Source organism: Ciona robusta, chromosome 7 (genome assembly GCF_009617815.1).
Source record: "Ciona robusta chromosome 7, ASM961781v2".
Lineage (NCBI taxonomy): Eukaryota > Metazoa > Chordata > Ascidiacea > Phlebobranchia > Cionidae > Ciona > Ciona robusta.
The window spans coordinates 4347127-4365124 of NC_143241.1; the positions used below are offsets into that span (position 1 = coordinate 4347127).

The window sequence follows — 17998 nt, forward strand, 5'->3', positions numbered from 1 at the left end:
GATACCACTCCGTTGATTGTCTTATTACAATCTGGAAAAAAGTGGATTGCAAAGTCAAAGGTTACAGATATCCTGCCAATCTAACAACTGCTGATGCGGACGTTTTGAAATCAACTAATTTAACGTAAGTTTTTGAAACTGCCCTTTTAATTCCAACCTAATGAATATATAGAGCTATAAGAGGAAATATGGAAGATGTTAAATCAGCAGCAGATAGCGGAAATGATGATCATCAGTTGAATTGTTATGGAATAGGTAGGACTACTTATTTTATCTTTGTTAATGAGATTTTAGATAAAACTTATCTTAATGTTTTATAATTTAAATATTATTCATATATTTACCCATTGAATACGAGGTTTGCAACTGAGAATGTTTTTTTCTTTGGGAAATTTCTTCTTGTTATTTAAGTGAATTCTATAAATATATTCGATGCAGTTTTAAACTAAGTGTGAGAAAGCTTATTTGTATTTTTTAGATGTACATGAACTTTTTGGTGTATTGTAATTTTTTTTTAGTAACATTTTAGTTATGTTTCTATTATGTTTTAATTCAGTGTTTCCTGAAAATTGTGCCGCATACTATGGACCACACACTGTGGAATGTCTTACAACTATCTGGGAATCAAAAGGTTGTTTAGCTGAAGGAACTAAAGCTCCAGTTGATTTAGATCTTGAAGAAAAAGAAGCATTGGATTTGCTTAATATTATGTAAGTCCTAGTTGGAATATTACCATTTCTTTATGTAATTGATTACTTTGTATTTTTATTGTTTTTACCACAGTGAAGTTTTGGATAGTTTTAACATGTTTCGAATTGAAGCTGATGGTGGTGACAAAAATAAAGGATTGGAATGTTTTGGACTTGGTTTGTGCATATGTTGTTATAAGATTTTAAATTTGTGAATGTATAACTTTTACTTGTTTACATGTTTTTTATGTTTCCTATCTTAGTTTACCCTGGAAATTGCACTTCCTATCACGGACCTCACTCCATTGACTGTCTCATCACAATATGGGAAGAAGTGGATTGCAAAGTCAAAGGTTATAGATATCCTAGCAATCTCACAACTGATGATGCCATTGCTCTGAAATCTTTAAATTTAAGGTAAGTTTTGGTTTCAATGTAGCAATATACATGTTAAGTACTTTTGAAACATAACATTTATACAGAGATATTACTGCAAACATGGACAGTGTAAAATTAGCAGCAGACATAGGAAATGAGGATCATCAATTGAACTGTTATGGCTTTGGTAATACTTTATTTTTCTAAACTGTAAATATTGATTCCTTTTTAATATTGGTTTTAAATTTAGTGTTTTGGTTTATCCCAATAAGTTTGACATAAAATAAATAATTTGTATAAAAAAGTGTAACAACTTGTTCTTTCAGTGTTTCCTGAGAATTGTGACACATACTATGGACCACACAGTGTGCAATGCCTTACAACTATTTGGATCTCAATAGGCTGTTTGAGTGAAGGAACAAAAGCTCCAGTTAAACTAAACACAGCTGAAAGAGACATTTTAGATGTACTAAATGTGGAGTAAGTGTGAATTTTTATATAAATGTTGTGGTTTCTTCTTTAGGATTTTCATTTTCTTATTTTAAATGTAGTGAAATTTGGAATTATTTTCAATCCATTCAAGATGAAGCTCATGATGGAAATATAGTTAAAGGATTGGAATGTTATGGAATTGGTTTGTACACTGTTTACAGCAATTCTATTAGTACTAACTTGCCTATCAATGTGTTTCCTTTCAGTTTATCCTGAGAATTGTGATTCTTATCACGGACCCCACTCTATTGATTGTCTTATCACAATATGGGAAGAAGTGGATTGCAAACTGAAAGGTTATAGATTTCCCAACAACCTCACCACCGCTGATAGTGATTCTTTAAAAACCTCAAATTTGACGTAAGTTTTGGTTTTGAAATAATTTACCTTTTCAGTTAAGTGATTTATGTTTACAGAGCAATAAAAGCAAATATGTTAGCTGTTAAATCAGCGGCCGAAAATGGAGATGATGATCATCAATTGAATTGTTATGGTTTAGGTAAGTTGGGTTAGCGTATCTTAATATTTTTTCAGAGAAATAATTACTAAGAAATATCTTATTTTTTTTTAGTGTTTCCCGACAATTGTGACACATATTACGGACCACACAGTGTTCAATGTCTTACAACCATCTGGGAATGGAAAGGTTGTTTAAATGAAGGAACCAAAGCTCCAGTTAAATTTGATCATGCTAATAAAGAAGCTGTGGATTTGCTCACTGTAGAGTAAGTCGTTTGCCGTTATCTGTATTTTGATGTAATTAACCTTTTATTTTCTTAAATTGTTAACTCCACCTTTAGTGAGGTTTTGGATAATTTTGAATTAGTTCAAGTTGAAGCTCATGGTGGTGATAAAGATAAAGGATTGGAATGTTATGGAATAGGTTTGTACAGTTTTTAATTTTGGTTTTAGAAAAAGTAAATATATCTATTTTGTTCACTGTTTTTACTTACATGTTTCCTATGTTAGTTTATCCTGAAAATTGTACTTCCTATCACGGACCTCACTCCATTGATTGTCTTATCACAATATGGGAAGAAGTGGATTGCAAACTGAAAGGTTATAGATTTCCCAACAACCTCACCACCGCTGATAGTGATTCTTTAAAAACCTCAAATTTGACGTAAGTTTTGGTTTTGAAATAATTTACCTTTTCAGTTAAGTGATTTATGTTTACAGAGCAATAAAAGCAAATATGTTAGCTGTTAAATCAGCGGCCGAAAATGGAGATGATGATCATCAATTGAATTGTTATGGTTTAGGTAAGTTGGGTTAGCGTATCTTAATATTTTTTCAGAGAAATAATTACTAAGAAATATCTTATTTTTTTTTTAGTGTTTCCCGACAATTGTGACACATATTACGGACCACACAGTGTTCAATGTCTTACAACCATCTGGGAATGGAAAGGTTGTTTAAATGAAGGAACCAAAGCTCCAGTTAAATTAGATCATGCTGATAAAGAAGCTGTGGATTTGCTCACTGTAGAGTAAGTCGTTTGCCGTTATCTGTATTTTGATGTAATTAACCTTTTATTTTCTTAAATTGTTAACTCCACCTTTAGTGAGGTTTTGGATAATTTTGAATTAGTTCAAGTTGAAGCTCATGGTGGTGATAAAGATAAAGGATTGGAATGTTATGGAATTGGTTTGTACAGTTTTTAATTTTGGTTTTAGAAAAAGTAAATATATCTATTTTGTTCACTGTTTTTACTTACATGTTTCCTATGTTAGTTTATCCTGAAAATTGTACTTCCTATCACGGACCTCACTCCATTGATTGTCTTATCACAATATGGGAAGAAGTGGATTGCAAACTGAAAGGTTATAGATTTCCCAACAACCTTACCACCGCTGATAGTGATTCTTTAAAAACCTCAAATTTGACGTAAGTTTTGGTTTTGAAATAATTTACCTTTTCAATTAAGTGATTTACTTTTACAGAGCAATAAAAGCAAATATGTTAACTGTTAAATCAGCAGCCGAAAATGGAGATGATGATCATCAATTGAATTGTTATGGTTTAAGTAAGTTGGGTTAGCGTACCTTAGTATTTTTTCAGAGAAATAATTACTAGGAAATATCTTTTTTTTTAGTGTTTCCCGACAATTGTGACACATATTACGGACCACACAGTGTTCAATGTCTTACAACCATCTGGGAATGGAAAGGTTGTTTAAATGAAGGAACCAAAGCTCCAGTTAAATTTGATCATGCTAATAAAGAAGCTGTGGATTTGCTCACTGTAGAGTAAGTCGTTTGCAGTTATCTTTAATTTGATGTAATTAACCTTTTATTTTCTTAAATTGTTAACTCCACCTTTAGTGAGGTTTTGGATAATTTCGAATTGGTTCAAGTTGAAGCTCATGGTGGTGATAAAGATAAAGGATTGGAATGTTATGGAATAGGTTTGTACAGTTTTTAATTTTGGTTTTAGAAAAAGTAAATATATGTATTTTGTTCACTGTTTTTACTTACATGTTTCCTATGTTAGTTTATCCTGAAAATTGTACTTCCTATCACGGACCTCACTCCATTGATTGTCTTATCACGATATGGGAAGAAGTGGATTGCAAACTGAAAGGGTATAGATTTCCCAACAACCTCAGCATTGCTGATTGTGAGGATTTGAAAACCTTAAATTTGACGTAAGTTTTGGTTTTGAAATAATTTACCTTTTCAATTAAGTGATTTATGTTTACAGAGCAATAAAAGCAAATATGTTAGCTGTTAAATTAGCGGCTGAAAATGGAGATGATGATCATCAATTGAATTGTTATGGTTTAGGTAAGTTGGGTTAGTGTACCTTAGTATTTTTTTAGAGAAATAATTACTAAAAAATATCTAATTTTTTTTAGTATTTCCTGACAATTGTGACACGTATTACGGACCACACAGTGTGGAATGTCTTACCACTATCTGGGAATGGAAAGGTTGTTTATATGAAGGAACCAAAGCTCCAGTTAAATTAGATCATGCTGATAAAGAAGCTGTGGATTTACTCACTGTAGAGTAAGTTTGTTTGCAGTTATTTGTATTTTGATGTAATTAACTTTTTATTTTCTTAAATTATTAACTCCAACTTTAGTGATATTTTGGATAATTTCGAATTAGTTCAAGTTGAAGCTCATGGTGGTAATAAAGATAAAGGATTGGAATGTTATGGAATAGGTTTGTACAGTTTTTACTCTTGGTTTTAAAATAAGTAAATAAATATGTATTTTTTTCACTGTTTTCTTATATGTTTCCTATGTTAGTTTATCCTGAAAATTGTACTTCCTATCTCGGACCTCATTCTATTGACTGTCTCATTACAATATGGGAAGATGTCGATTGCAAAGTCAATGGTTATAGATATCCCAAAAACCTTACAACTACAGATGCTGATGATTTAAAATCTTATACTTTAAGGTAAATATCTTGTGGTTTTCTTTAAAATAGATTAATAAACATTGTTTACATACAGAGCTATAAGAGCAAACATGGAAGGAGTGAAAACAGCAGCTGATGGTGGAAATGATGATAATCAATTGGATTGTTATGGCTTGGGTAAAATATATTTTTTTTGAACTTCATTGAATAAATGTTTTGATTGTGTAAATAAACCAATGTTGTAAATAAAGCAGCCAGTAACATTTTGACTAATTTATATTTTCAGTATTTCCCGACAATTGTAACACGTATTACGGACCACACAGTGTGGAATGTCTTACCACTATCTGGGAATGGGAAGGTTGTTTACCTGAAGGAACAAAAGCTCCAGTTAAGCTAGATCAAGCTGAAACGGAAGCTTTGGAAATTTTAAATCTAGAGTAAGTTTGAAAGGTTTTTTTTTTTGTTCCTCTAAATTTATGTTAATCTGTTTATTAATTTACTTACAGTGTTGTTGGAAGTGTATTTGAAATAATTCAAATTGAAGCTGATAGTGGTGATAAACACAAAGGATTGGAATGTTACGGAATAGGTTTGTACATTATTACCAGCACTTTAAAATAAGTAAATGTATATGTATTTTTTTCACTGTTTTTTATATGTTTCTTATCTTAGTTTATCCTGAAAATTGCACTTCCTATCACGGACCTCACTCCATTGATTGTCTGATCACAATATGGGAAGAAGTGGATTGCAAGGTCAAAGGTTATAGACATCCCAACAATCTCACATCTGCTGATTCCAATGCTTTAAAATCTTTGAATTTAAGGTATGTTTTGGTTTCAATGTAGCAATATACATGTTATGTTTTTAAAATACTACATTTATACAGAGATATTACTGCTAACATGGAAAGTGTAAAATTTGCAGCAGATGGCAGAAATGATGATCATCAATTAAATTGTTATGGCTTGGGTAAATAGCTGTTTTTTCTTAATTGTCAATAATAAATTTCTTTATAACACTGATAACAAATATATTACTTCGGTATTTCCAAATAAGTGTTACATGCAACATATACAATGCGTATGAGAAGTTATGTATATTATTCCACAGTGTTTCCTCAAAACTGTAGCACATACTACAGCCCACACAGTGTGGAATGCCTTACAACTATCTGGGAAGCAAAAGGTTGTTTAAGTGAAGGAACAAAAGCTCCAGTTAAATTAGATACATCTGAAAGAGACATTTTAGATGAACTAAATATAGAGTAAGTACTATTTTTCTCTTAATAGTTGGTTGATTGATGAGTTAGTTGAGCGTTTAAGGTTGTTCCTTAGTAGGTGACGCTCGGATTTGTGATGCTCATATGGTCTAATCCCAATTGTCCTTTTGGAATATCTAGCCTTGATTATAAGGACGACTTGGCCAGTGTTAAATCTGTGTTACACTGACTCGAACAGTATCTGATTATATCTTTTTTGGTAATTCGTGTGCGACGGTATATATAGGTTGCACCAGTGGGCATGACTACTTATTCAGTATGCATTTTCCTTAGTCTTCTTCAAATAGAATACCTTATTCAAATAGAATACATATATATATAAAATGACACGGTTAATTTGTATAAGTGAATATAGCTTAAACTACAATATCTCAAACAGTTGTTTGCTTCGCTCAACTTCATATCTAAATCAACAGTGTACATAACATTTTGCGCCACTGCAGTGATTATACATGTTACGAATGGGCAAGCCAAATAGGTTGACTTGTGTGTAAACGAGGACAAGTATAGTTATTATTGCATCATATATTAACTCTGATGGATATTTGGAATATGAGACAAGAAATGTCTCTAAGTTTGTAATGTTCTATGGTTTTTTGTTGTTATTGTACAAGTATGTTAACCTTTTCTAAATTTACTTATAGTGTTGTTGAATCTGTATTTGAATTAGTTCAAATTGAAGCTGATAGTGGTGATAAAGACAAAGGATTGGAATGTTATGGAATAGGTTTGTACTGTTATTTTACCACTTATTTTCAGCATTAGCATTTTTCAATTAAATTGCACGATGTTTCTTATTCCACACACAATTAAAGTGGAATAATATGTTAAAGTATATTATCATTATAATGTTGACATATTTTTAAATCTTTTTCAATAAGCTTTTCCTGATAATTGCACTTCATATCACGGACCTCACTCTATTGATTGTCTTATCACAATCTGGGAAGAAGTGGATTGCAAGGTCAAAGGTTACCGACATCCCAACAATCTTACCACTGCTGATTCCAATGCTTTAAAATCTTTGAATTTAAGGTAAGTTTTTGTTTTAATCTCCTAATATACATGTTATGTTTTTTTTTGAAATATTGCATGTATACAGAGATATTACTGCAAACATGGAAGGTGTAAAATCTAGTGCAGATGGTGGAAATGATGATCATCAATTAAATTGTTATGGCTTAGGTAAAAAGCTGCCTTTTCTTAATTGTCAATGCTAAATTTTTATAAGGAATTTTTTACACTAATAACAAATATATTACTTCGGTAATTCCAGATAATTGTGACACACAACATAAATAATGTGTATGGGTAGTGATGCTATTATTCCACAGTGTTTCCTAAAAACTGTAGCACATACTATGGACCACACAGTGTGGAATGCCTTACAACTATCTGGGAAGCAAAAGGTTGTTTAAGTAAAGGAACAAAAGCTCCAGTTAAATTAGATACATCTGAAAGAGACACTTTGGATGAACTGAATGTAGAGTAAGTACTATTTTTTGACTTAATGTTGTGACTAAATTATACTTTTCCAATTTATCATTTTAAATATAGTGAGATTTGGATAGACCTAGAGTTATTTTTAAATGCTGTTTGGTATTAAGTTGTTGCTTCTATTTTAATCTTTTTCATAACTTGACCTCTTGCGTTCTTAATACTACTTTTCTTAATTCAAATTAAACACGAATTGCTTGATGTCGATACAATCATAAAGTATGTTTGCAAATGAGTTATTTTATTTCTGTTTTAACCACAGTAAGGTTTTGGACAAATTCGAATTAGTTCAACTTGAAGCTCACAGTGGTGATGAATATAAAGAACTAGAATGTTATGGACTTGGTTTGTATTTGTTTTAATATAATTCTGCAACTGTAAATACATATGTCTTATAATACAGTATTCCCTGAGAATTGTGATTCTTATCATGGGCCTCATTCTGTTCATTGTCTTATTACAATCTGGAAAGAGGTGGATTGCAAAGTCAAAGGTTATAGATATCCAAACAACTTTACTACTGAAAACAACCATACATTAGAATTTTTTAGTTTAAGGTAAGTTTTTACTGAAAATTCTATTTTGTTTTTAAATTTTTGTCTTTTTTAGAGGTGTTAGGGAAAATATGGAAGCTGTTAAATCAGCAGCTGATGGTGGAAATGCTGATCATCAGTTGAACTGTTATGGCATCGGTAAAACAATTTAGACTTTATTTTATTTGGTTTGTGTTTAATGCTTTTTGGTTTTACTAGCATTTCCAGACAATTGTGACACATTCCATGGAAAACACAGTGTGGAATGTCTTACAACTATGTGGAACATAAAAGGTTGTTTAAGTGAAGGAACCAAAGCTCCAACTAAACTAGATCATATTGAACTACATGAAGTAGATGTAATGAATATCAGGTTGGGCTTGTGATAATCTCAGTTATTGTTTGTAATGTAATTTGTTTATTTAATTTTTTTTATTTATTTTACCACAAAACAGTGGGGTTTTAAAAAAGTTTGAAACAATTCGAGTTGAAGCTGATGGTGGTGATAAAGATAAAGGATTGGAATGTTATGGAGTTGGTTTGTATATGTTTTCAAACTTCTTTAAGCATAACTTTTAATTATAAACTATATTAATCCACTTTACCACAGAGTTTTCTGAAAATTGCACTTCATATCACGGACCTCACTCTATTGATTGTCTCATCACAATTTGGAAGGAAGTGGATTGCAAACTGAAAGGTTATAGATTTCCCAACAACCTCACCACCGCGGATAGTGATTCTTTAAAAACCTCAAATTTGACGTAAGTTTTGGTTTTGAAATAATTTACCTTTTAATTAAGTGATTTATGTTTACAGAGCAATAAAAGTAAATATGGAAGCTGTTAAATCAGCAGCAGAAAATGGAGATGATGGTCATCAATTAAATTGTTATGGTTTAGGTGTGCATGCTGCTTTGCATTAATATTCCAATTTATTAAAATAAAAATTGTTTCATTTTAATGTTTTCCAGCGTTTCCTAAAAATTGTGACTATTACGGACCACACAGTGTGGAATGTCTTACCACTATCTGGGAATCAAAAGGTTGTTTGAGTGAAGGAACAAAAGCTCCAGTTAAATTGAATGTCGCTGAAAAAGAGGATTTGCATTTTCTAAACTTGGAGTGAGTTTTAGAATGATATTTTTGAATAAGTAGTTGAACTACAGCAACAGCAATTTTATACCAATATTCTTGAAATCCACAGTCAAGTTTTGGATAATTTTGGAGCCGTTCGAATGAAAGCCGATGGTGGTAACAAAGATAAGGGATTGGAATGTTATGGAGTTGGTTTGTACCTATTATTTCAGCATTTGTTATCTACCATAAATATTTTTATAAACTGCATGCTGATCTGTACATTTATATTTAATACATTATAGATTTTTTTTTTTAATGTGTTATCCTACTTAAAAAAACATTGAAAAATATATTTTCGTTTAAATATTTTTTGTAACTTGTTTTATAAACCCTCTGTTGATAGTTATTTTCTTAATGCTATGCTAAATCTCATCATAGCATATAGTTACAAGTTCTTAGTAGACATATGTTGACACATGATAGTAAATTTGCATTGTTTTATATGTCGTTCTGTTATTAAATTTTAATTCTTTATTACAATACTTCTTTCAAAGTCAAAGTTTTAATATGTTGCTATTTGTTATAATGGTTGGATTATTGGCATTCATTTTAAATCCTATATTTTTTTAGCTATTCCTGATAGTGTTGGTTTGTATATATTTCCAAACTTATATAAGCATAACTTTTAATTATAAACTTTATTTAATCTACTTTATTACAGAGTTTTCTGATAATTGCACTTCATATCACGGACCTCATTCTATTGATTGTCTCATCACAATCTGGGAAGAAGTGGATTGCAAGGTCAAAGGTTACAGATATCCCAACAATCTCACGACTGCTGATGCAGATGATTTGAAATTTTTAAATTTACGGTAAGTCTTGCAGTAGTGTTCATACTGAATGAATTTATCCTTGTGTGTCAGGACAATGATATTCAATGTATGTGACCCTTGTGTTCTGTTTAATACATTTCGTGCTGTTTTTAATAAACTACATACGTATGTTTGTTAGTGTTTTTAAGATATATTCTTGTTATTTTTTATTTGGTTGATAATTTAGACAACCCATAAAACACCACTAGGTTGGAGGTATTGCCTTTAAGTATCTTGTCCGAAATGTTCCACAATGGTGAGATCAACAAATCTCCAGCCATTACTCTGGTCTAGAGACACTAGTCACGGTGGCAACTGTTGATTTATCAATAATATTGTTTTATACAGAGCTATAACAGAAAACATGGAAGGTGTGAAATCAGCAGCTAATGACGGGAATCATGATCATCAATTAAATTGCTATGGATTTGGTAAATGTTTTAAAATGCTGCTTTACTTTAAATTCTTTTTTATTAAAAAGCATTTTTTCACATTAAAGTGACCAATTTTTGTTGTACTTTTTTTTCTACAGTATTTCCTGAAGACTGTGACACATATTACGGACCACACGGTGTGGAATGCCTTACCACTATCTGGGAATCACACGGTTGTTTAAATGAAGGAACAAAAGCTCCAGTTAATCTTAATGCTGGTGATATCGATGCTTTGGATTTACTAAACCTAGAGTGAGTTAAAAATTGTTAATTTGATTGTGTTGCTATTGCGAAAATTTTCCGTATTTTAAATCTGCAGTGAGATTTTTATTTATTTTAAAAATACTCGAGTTGGAGCTGATGGTGGTGATAAAGAAAAGGGATTGGAATGTTATGGAATTGGTTTGTATCCACTGTAGTAATTTATAAATGATGTTGCTTTAAATATTAAATATATGTGGTGGATTTAAAAACCAGTACTTAACACAAACAATGATTATTCACTTACAATGGGTTTATAAAATGTGTGATTTCATTGAGTTGATAACTATGCAGGTATAGATATGTATTCAGTATATTCACATCACGACATAAACTGTTAATTTGGTAAATAAGTGTTTTAGTGTGCTAGTTAAATATTTTATTGTAAAGTTTGCACTGAAAATCAATTGTTAATATTTTCTTACTACTCCTTGTTAACACATATTTTAAACTTTTTCAGATTTTTCTGAAAATTGTTCTTCATATTACGGACCTCATTCTAGTGATTGTCTCATCACAATTTGGGAAGAAGTGAATTGCAAGGTCAAAGGTTATAGATATCCTGGTAACCTCACAAGTGCAGATGATACCCTGCAAACATTAAACTTAAGGTAGTTACATTGTTTTTTATACTGAACAGTATAAATTTGTTACAACTAAATAAATTTAGAGCTGTAAGAAGAAACATGGAAGGTGTGAAATCAGCAGCAGATGATGGAAATGATGATCATCAGTTGAACTGTTATGGTATAGGTAAATAACTTTTATGAGGTTGTTACTTAAAAGTTATAAACAATGTTGTCAGAAATCAAGTATTGCTGAAAATGTATTTGAATAGTATGCTATCTGTTGACATCGATAGACGATAATGGGACTGTTCTATCTTTTTTATTATTAAAAAAATTAATAGTTTTTTCTGCAGTGCTTGTTGTTCTTATTGACTGTTTGGTTTGAATTACTTGAATGAGTGTTATATGCTCTTACAAAATTTTATGATGGTATTATTATGTAACTAAAAACTGTTTCTATAACTTGGTAAATTTTATTTTCTAGTATTTCCCGATGATTGTGACACATACTATGGTCCACACAGTGTGGAATGTCTTACCACCATCTGGGAATGGAAAGGTTGTTTAAGTGAAGGAACCAGAGCCCCAGTTAAATTAAACTTAGAAGAGAAGAATTTTCTTGATTTGTTAAATTTGAAGTATGTTTTTCTTACTGATATAGTGTGGTTGGTCTGTTTCTAACCATTCTATATTAACAGTGAGGTAATGGACAATTTTGAGACCATTCAAATGGAAGCTGGTGGTGGTGATAAAGATAAAGGATTGGAATGTTATGGAATTGGTTTGTACATAATTATGATGGTTGCTATTGGTGCAGTAATTGCTTATGGGTTGTCTGAATTTTTAGCAACACATTAAAAATAAAAAGTCCAATGAAAATACTCACATCTAAAGTTGCACATTTGACAATTTGTATGTAGCAAGTTGTGTGAAATGGAACATACATGTTATAAGAACTGTCCTTACCCTGCCACTGTAGGGTTAAAAATTACATTCTTTCATCTAATACAACACCACACTGTATTTCAATTTAGTTTATCCCGAGAACTGTGATTCATATCAAGGACCTCATTCTAGTGATTGTCTCCTCACAATTTGGGAAGAAGTGAATTGCAAGGTCAAAGGTTATAGATATCCTGGTAACCTCACAAGTGCAGATGATACCCTGCAAACATTAAACTTAAGGTAGTTACATTGTTTTTTATACTTAACAGTATACATTTGTTACAACTAAATAAATTTAGAGCTGTAAGAAGAAACATGGAAGGTGTGAAATCAGCAGCAGATGATGGAAATGATGATCATCAGTTGAACTGTTATGGAATAGGTAAATAACTTTAATGAGGTTGTTACTTAAAAGTTATAAACAATGTTGTCAGAAATCAAGTATTGCTGAAAATGTATTTGAATAGTATGCTATCTGTTGACATCGATAGACGATAATGGGACTGTTCTATCTTTTTTATTATTAGAAAAAATAATAGTTTTTTCTGCAGTGCTTGTTGTTTTTATTGACTGTTTGCTTTGAATTACTTGAATGAGTGTTATATGCTCTTACAAAATTTTATGATGGTATTATTATGTAACTAAAAACTGTTTCTATAACTTGGTAAATTTTATTTTCTAGTATTTCCCGATGATTGTGACACATACTATGGTCCACACAGTGTGGAATGTCTTACCACCATCTGGGAATGGAAAGGTTGTTTAAGTGAAGGAACCAGAGCCCCAGTTAAATTAAACTTAGAAGAGAAGAATTTTCTTGATTTGTTAAATTTGAAGTATGTTTTTCTTACTGATAGAGTGTGGTTGGTCTGTTTCTAACCATTCTATATTAACAGTGAGGTAATGGACAATTTTGAGACCATTCAAATGGAAGCTGGTGGTGGTGATAAAGATAAAGGATTGGAATGTTATGGAATTGGTTTGTACATAATTATGATGGTTGCTATTGGTGCAGTAATTGCTTATGGGTTGTCTGAATTTTTAGCAACACATTAAAAATAAAAAGTCCAATGAAAATACTCACATCTAAAGTTGCACATTTGACAATTTGTATGTAGCAAGTTGTGTGAAATGGAACATACATGTTATAAGAACTGTCCTTACCCTGCCACTGTAGGGTTAAAAATTACATTCTTTCATCTAATACAACACCACACTGTATTTCAATTTAGTTTATCCCGAGAACTGTGATTCATATCAAGGACCTCATTCTAGTGATTGTCTCATCACAATTTGGGAAGAAGTGAATTGCAAGGTCAAAGGTTATAGATATCCTGGTAACCTCACAAGTGCAGATGATACCCTGCAAACATTAAACTTAAGGTAGTTACATTGTTTTTTGTACTTAACAGTATACATTTGTTACAACTAAATAAATTTAGAGCTGTAAGAAGAAACATGGAAGGTGTGAAATCAGCAGCAGATGATGGAAATGATGATCATCAGTTGAACTGTTATGGAATAGGTAAATAACTTTAATGAGGTTGTTACTTAAAAGTTATAAACAATGTTGTCAGAAATCAAGTATTGCTGAAAATGTATTTGAATAGTATGCTATCTGTTGACATCGATAGACGATAATGGGACTGTTCTATCTTTTTTATTATTAGAAAAAATAATAGTTTTTTCTGCAGTGCTTGTTGTTTTTATTGACTGTTTGCTTTGAATTACTTGAATGAGTGTTATATGCTCTTACAAAATTTTATGATGGTATTATTATGTAACTAAAAACTGTTTCTATAACTTGGTAAATTTTATTTTCTAGTATTTCCCGATGATTGTGACACATACTATGGTCCACACAGTGTGGAATGTCTTACCACCATCTGGGAATGGAAAGGTTGTTTAAGTGAAGGAACCAGAGCCCCAGTTAAATTAAACTTAGAAGAGAAGAATTTTCTTGATTTGTTAAATTTGAAGTATGTTTTTCTTACTGATAGAGTGTGGTTGGTCTGTTTCTAACCATTCTATATTAACAGTGAGGTAATGGACAATTTTGAGACCATTCAAATGGAAGCTGGTGGTGGTGATAAAGATAAAGGATTGGAATGTTATGGAATTGGTTTGTACATAATTATGATGGTTGCTATTGGTGCAGTAATTGCTTATGGGTTGTCTGAATTTTTAGCAACACATTAAAAATAAAAAGTCCAATGAAAATACTCACATCTAAAGTTGCACATTTGACAATTTGTATGTAGCAAGTTGTGTGAAATGGAACATACATGTTATAAGAACTGTCCTTACCCTGCCACTGTAGGGTTAAAAATTACATTCTTTCATCTAATACAACACCACACTGTATTTCAATTTAGTTTATCCCGAGAACTGTGATTCATATCAAGGACCTCATTCTAGTGATTGTCTCATCACAATTTGGGAAGAAGTGAATTGCAAGGTCAAAGGTTATAGATATCCTGGTAACCTCACAAGTGCAGATGATACCCTGCAAACATTAAACTTAAGGTAGTTACATTGTTTTTTATACTTAACAGTATACATTTGTTACAACTAAATAAATTTAGAGCTGTAAGAAGAAACATGGAAGGTGTGAAATCAGCAGCAGATGATGGAAATGATGATCATCAGTTGAACTGTTATGGAATAGGTAAATAACTTTAATGAGGTTGTTACTTAAAAGTTATAAACAATGTTGTCAGAAATCAAGTATTGCTGAAAATGTATTTGAATAGTATGCTATCTGTTGACATCGATAGACGATAATAGGACTGTTCTATCTTTTTTATTATTAGAAAAAATAATAGTTTTTTCTGCAGTGCTTGTTGTTTTTATTGACTGTTTGCTTTGAATTACTTGAATGAGTGTTATATGCTCTTACAAAATTTTATGATGGTATTATTATGTAACTAAAAACTGTTTCTATAACTTGGTAAATTTTATTTTCTAGTATTTCCTGATGATTGTGACACATACTATGGTCCACACAGTGTGGAATGTCTTACCACTATCTGGGAATGGAAAGGTTGTTTAAGTGAAGGAGCAAATGCTCCAGTTAAATTAAACTTAGAAGAGAAAGATTTTCTTGATTTGTTAAATTTGAAGTAAGTTTTTATTACTAATATAGTGTGGTTGGTCTATTTCTAACCATTCTATGTTAACAGTGAGGTTTTGGACAATTTTGAAACGGTTCAAATGGAAGCTGATGGTGGTGACAAAGATAAAGGATTGGAATGTTATGGAATTGGTTTGTATTTGTGCAGTGTTGTTTGCTTGTTTGCTCTAGCCCAGTAGCCACTTATAGGTTGTCTAAATTCTTAAAGACACAATAAAAATAAAAAAATCCAATGAAAATAATCTTCTATAAATTTGCACATTTGACAACTTGTAAGTAACAAGTTGTGTGAATTAGAACATTCATGTTATAAAAACTGTCCTTACAGTGCTACTGGAAGGTAAATAAGTTGCATTTATTAATCTAATAAAACATTACACTCTATTTTAATTTAGTTTATCCTGACAATTGCACATCATATCATGGATCTCATTCTCTTGATTGTCTTATCACAATCTGGGAAAAAGTGGGTTGCAAGGTCGAAGGTTATAGATATCCTGGCAACCTCACAATTGTAGATGCTGCAATACAAACATTAAACTTGCGGTAAATAATTTTTTAATTTTTTGCTAACCAACTTCTTTAAATTTGCGGTGACTAACCTTTTCAAACATATTCACAGAGCATTAAGAGCACACATGGAAAGTGTAAAATCAGCAGCAGATGGTGGAAATGATGATCATCAGTTGAATTGTTATGGCTTGGGTGAGTATATTACAAGTACTTAGTATAAAACAACACTTGAATCTGTAGCTTTTTTACTCTGTAAACTTTGCAATACTAACTTGCTTTTTATTTTCTGAACTTAGCTAACTATTGTTGTTTAAATATAATTGCTAGTTTAACACATTTGTATATTTATATATTTAGTGTTTCCCGATGATTGTGACACATACTATGGACCGCATAGTTTAGAATGCCTTACAAATCTATGGCTTATAAATGGTTGTTTAAGTGAAGGAACTGAGGCTCCATTTAAAATTGATCTGAAAGAAAAGGACTATCTTGATTTATTATCTCTTCAGTAAGTTTGATTATTAACTTTTTGAATACAAATATCTCAACTTAACCCTAACTTAACAATTTAAACTACAGAGAAGTTTTGGATAAATTCGAAACAACTCGAATCATAGCGGAAAGTGGTGATAAAGATAAAGGAATGGAATGTTATGGAATTGGTTTGTATTTTTGGGATATTACAACAACCATTTTAATTCTGCCCCTCTAGATTTTCCTGATAATTGTGTTTCTTACTATGGTCCACATAATCTTGAATGTCTCATCACAATCTGGGAAGAAGTGGATTGCAAGGTCATGGGTTGGAGATATCCTGGCAACCTTACAGTTTCTGATGCTGATACTTTAAGATCCTCGAACTTGAGGTATTCACTAATGCTTGTTAATATGATAACATCTTAAAACCCTTTACTTTTAATCACAGAGAAATAATACAAAACATGAAAAGTGTAAAATTAGCAGCAGATGATGGAAATGATGATCATCAATTGAATTGTTATGGAATAGGTAAGTTTGGTCAGCATTTCATTAATCTGTTAAAGTTTTTTGTGTTATAAATGCAAATTTTAAATTAATCTTAAAATTGTTTCAAAAACTAATAACGAAACTGCTCGATGAAGTGAAATTAAAACAGCAGAATAAATAATAAAGTTAACAAACGTGGTGCATTACATTTTAAATTATTTAACAAATTTTATAATGGGGATCTAAATCATTGCATTTGGATTAACAAACATGGATGTTGTGGTTGTGGTGGTATATATGTTAAGAAGTGGTTACCCTTATACACATTATCAACAATACAATCTAAAAAACAAAAAGCGTCAACACAAATAAGGAAAAAATAAAAATCTAAAAAATTATCAGCTGTCACACGAAAACTTTAAAGTTAAGTGTAACATTTGATTAAACATTCAAGTTATAGGAACAAGGTGTACTAAAGGTGCAATTTATTTCACCACAGTGCGCCGTGTCCACTTTACATGATGTGGTCTGTAGTCACACACAAGAGCAGCCTGTCCAATCTACATAGTCTGGATTTTCTCTGAGAGCTTCTTCTGCCTTGCTGTTCTGAGATGTGTGCTTTATTATTTGGCATGAGTAAACTGAACCTATATATTGCATTTTTCATTTCATGAACAGCATTGCTGGTGATTCTTTCATCATAGATTGATTCTGTTATTATAACTACAATAAAATGATCTTTAATATTTAAACGCATTCCTGTTTCAAACATATCTTATTGCATTGTAAGTAATGCTGGTTTATAAAGTAAGCAGAATGGTTTGTGTGAGATGTGTTGAATGTGAAATGTTTGTTCTGAGATTGTCCTTTTTGACAAAAACACTGATCGGATGTCATAACGTTTAACATTGTTGTGTTTATTGAAAAAATTATTCAAAATAAACTTTTAGATTAAAAGTTTTATTTAACCACGGT

The 17998-nt window shown here is 31.2% G+C and overlaps 2 protein-coding genes across 2 annotated transcripts; both read left to right on the plus strand.

Moving 5' to 3' along the window:
• Positions 1-178: 178 nt before the first annotated feature.
• LOC149733971 (uncharacterized) lies at positions 179-4973 on the plus strand. The gene is made up of 13 exons (XM_089881262.1): positions 179-255; positions 557-710; positions 784-866; positions 953-1106; positions 1172-1254; positions 1394-1547; positions 1976-2058; positions 2221-2284; positions 2739-2821; positions 3505-3585; positions 3745-3808; positions 4263-4345; positions 4816-4973. The coding sequence occupies exons 1-13, from the start codon at positions 189-191 to the stop codon at positions 4971-4973; spliced, it is 1311 nt and encodes a 436-aa protein (XP_089737388.1). The 5' UTR covers positions 179-188.
• On the plus strand, positions 4635-17986 carry LOC149733972 (uncharacterized). The gene is made up of 40 exons (XM_089880766.1): positions 4635-4729; positions 4816-4969; positions 5025-5107; positions 5217-5370; positions 5440-5522; positions 5606-5759; positions 5823-5905; positions 6047-6200; positions 6860-6942; positions 7097-7250; positions 7318-7400; positions 7550-7703; positions 7975-8057; positions 8116-8269; positions 8322-8404; positions 8465-8618; positions 8701-8783; positions 8856-9009; positions 11565-11647; positions 11948-12101; positions 12162-12244; positions 12498-12648; positions 12708-12790; positions 13091-13244; positions 13305-13387; positions 13641-13791; positions 13851-13933; positions 14234-14387; positions 14448-14530; positions 14784-14934; positions 14994-15076; positions 15377-15530; positions 15591-15673; positions 15937-16087; positions 16164-16246; positions 16412-16565; positions 16637-16719; positions 16770-16923; positions 16983-17065; positions 17523-17986. Exons 3-40 carry the CDS (start codon positions 5041-5043, stop codon positions 17543-17545), a joined length of 4344 nt encoding a protein of 1447 aa, XP_089736892.1. The 5' UTR covers positions 4635-4729; positions 4816-4969; positions 5025-5040; the 3' UTR covers positions 17546-17986.
• The last annotated feature ends 12 nt before the right edge of the window (positions 17987-17998 follow it).

Bases quoted from the DNA above. Each gene is read 5' to 3' on its own strand.
- LOC149733971 (XM_089881262.1), top strand. From the start codon at position 189: ATGGAAGATGTTAAATCAGCAGCAGATAGCGGAAATGATGATCATCAG. The intron at 2,285-2,738 runs GTAAGTCGTTTG...TTATGTTTACAG, and splicing joins GTGGATTTGCTCACTGTAGA to AGCAATAAAAGCAAATATGT. The intron at 4,346-4,815 runs GTAAGTTGGGTT...TTCCTATGTTAG, and splicing joins ATTGAATTGTTATGGTTTAG to TTTATCCTGAAAATTGTACT.
- LOC149733972 (XM_089880766.1), top strand. From the start codon at position 5,041: ATGGAAGGAGTGAAAACAGCAGCTGATGGTGGAAATGATGATAATCAA. The intron at 8,784-8,855 runs GTTTGTATATGT...ACTTTACCACAG, and splicing joins ATTGGAATGTTATGGAGTTG to AGTTTTCTGAAAATTGCACT. The intron at 15,531-15,590 runs GTAAGTTTTTAT...CTATGTTAACAG, and splicing joins CTTGATTTGTTAAATTTGAA to TGAGGTTTTGGACAATTTTG.